The following is a 1,935-nucleotide window of genomic DNA, read 5'->3' as shown; positions in this document are numbered from 1 at the left end:
ATGATAATAAAAATATTTTTCTATTGAGTTTAATTAATATGTGGGGCAATTTACCGAAATAAATATTTTGGCCTCTAAATTTACGAGAATACACATTTTGTGAAATGGATACCGAAATACATTTTTTCTATAAACTATGTAAACTGCGACAAGGGTCCCGCGGTTTACGAATGCACATAATCTGCTATAGGGGTGTCGTGGTTTACGTTCGAAGCAAAGCTTCACATAATCCGCGGTAGGGGTGTCGTAATTTATGTGTGATTTGCAAACATGCATAGACCACTATAGGGGTCTAGCGGTTTATGCTTTAGTGTGGACTTAGTTCATTTTTCGTGGAGTATGAGTTATTGGATGAAACTTTGGTATGCCTTTTTTATGTATGGCGCAACATAGGTTGGTGCTTTGATTTAATTGAAATTAGTCTCTTGAACTCATAGAATTACCAATAAAATTAGAACACCTTTACTCGAGAATCACAACTACATAAAGAATCGTTAGTAATAACCACATCACCGTAAAACGAACAGTAAGTACAACTTTACTTAACATTCATACATGGAAAAGCATAGACTAAGACAGGACAACAATACAAATAAGAAAAGAAAAATGAAAGCTAATCATGACGACCTAATGACACCTATGCCTCGGCTCTGGGTGCGGATCCTTACTCATGGTATAAATCTCATGGACGTACGTAGCCCAGTCTAATCGGGACTGAGCACGCAATCGCATGGCAGCATGGGTAATGGAGAGATTGAAAGTACCCGCAGTCACAAGTGCGATCTCTGAGAAAAACCCGATACGTCCCAAGAAAAAACTTACCGGTAGGAGTCATCTCAGCCACGGTATACTCAGATTGATATCTATCAAACAGAGTAACCATGAAGCACCTTGAATCTTTCAAGTTGCGCTCTATCGCCTTGACCAGCGCCTGGCAAAACCGTTGGCCTGATCCCAACAGCGCCTTTGCTGTTTGTCCTCGGACGACAAAAAGCTCTGCTAACCTTCCATATGTGGATTTCACAAGTGCAGTAACCGACAGATTTCGTGTCCCCTTCAATACAGAGTTAACATACTTGGATATGTTCGTCGTCATGTAGCTGAACCGTCTGCCTCCATCCTGGTGTTAGGTCCACTTATCGTATTCCAGTCGATTGGCCCAATCACACATGGCCGGATTCTCAGTTCTCATAATATCAAATCAGTAGTCAAACTCTGTCTCAGTCTTGGCATACGCTGCATTCACGAGCAGCCGCCTTGCATCCTGCCCTTGAAACTAAGAGTAAAATTAGCTGCAACATGTTGAATGCAATACGCTCGATATGCATGAGGCGGTAGCCAACCACTGTTTGGTGCCTCTAGTGCAGCCTTAATGCCGTTGTGTCTATCAGAGATCACCAGAATGCCTTCTTGTGGGGTCACATGTTGACGCAAGCGGGATAAGAAAAAAGCCCACGACTCAGCATTCTCCCCCTCAACAAGTGCAAACGCAACCGGCAATATATTCGAGTTTCCATCTTGCACAATAGCCAAAAGCAAAGTCCCGCCATACTTTTTATACAGATGCGTACCGTTAATGCCGATTAGTGGCTTGCAATGTTTAAAAGCCTCAACGCATGGAGGGAATTTCCAGAAAAGACGATGAAAGTACTTTGTTGACTCATCAACCTCATCACTTACACACACTGGAGAAGTCTTCAACAAAGCAACGGTTCCGTCCATCGTTGCTTGCATCCCAATGACCCACCAGGGCAACTCGACATACGACTCTTCCCAATCCCCGTAGATCTGTGCGATTGCCTTCTACTTTGCCTTCCACACCTTCCTATAACTAGGCCTGAATCCGTAGGTTGACTCAGTAGCTTCTTGCAACACCTTTATCGTAACCGCTGCATCCGCCCTAACCAACGGATAGATCCTCGCACAAATTACGTG

At 43.4% G+C, this 1,935-nt stretch overlaps 1 protein-coding gene across 1 annotated transcript; it reads right to left on the bottom strand.

The window, feature by feature from the left end:
- Positions 1-1,242: 1,242 nt before the first annotated feature.
- Positions 1,243-1,722, bottom strand: LOC112735515 (uncharacterized). Its single transcript, XM_025785049.1, has one exon. The coding sequence runs from the start codon at positions 1,720-1,722 to the stop codon at positions 1,243-1,245; it is 480 nt and encodes a 159-aa protein (XP_025640834.1).
- Positions 1,723-1,935: the final 213 nt, after the last annotated feature.

The sequence above is a fragment of the Arachis hypogaea genome, chromosome 13 (genome assembly GCF_003086295.3).
Source record: "Arachis hypogaea cultivar Tifrunner chromosome 13, arahy.Tifrunner.gnm2.J5K5, whole genome shotgun sequence".
NCBI lineage: Eukaryota > Viridiplantae > Streptophyta > Magnoliopsida > Fabales > Fabaceae > Arachis > Arachis hypogaea.
The sequence above is the reverse complement of the archived record's forward strand: the minus strand, read 5'-3'. Positions and strand labels throughout refer to the sequence as shown.

What these genes read in the sequence shown, in the direction of transcription:
- LOC112735515 (XM_025785049.1), bottom strand. Translation starts at nt 1,722, where the DNA reads ATGGACGGAACCGTTGCTTTGTTGAAGACTTCTCCAGTGTGTGTAAGT.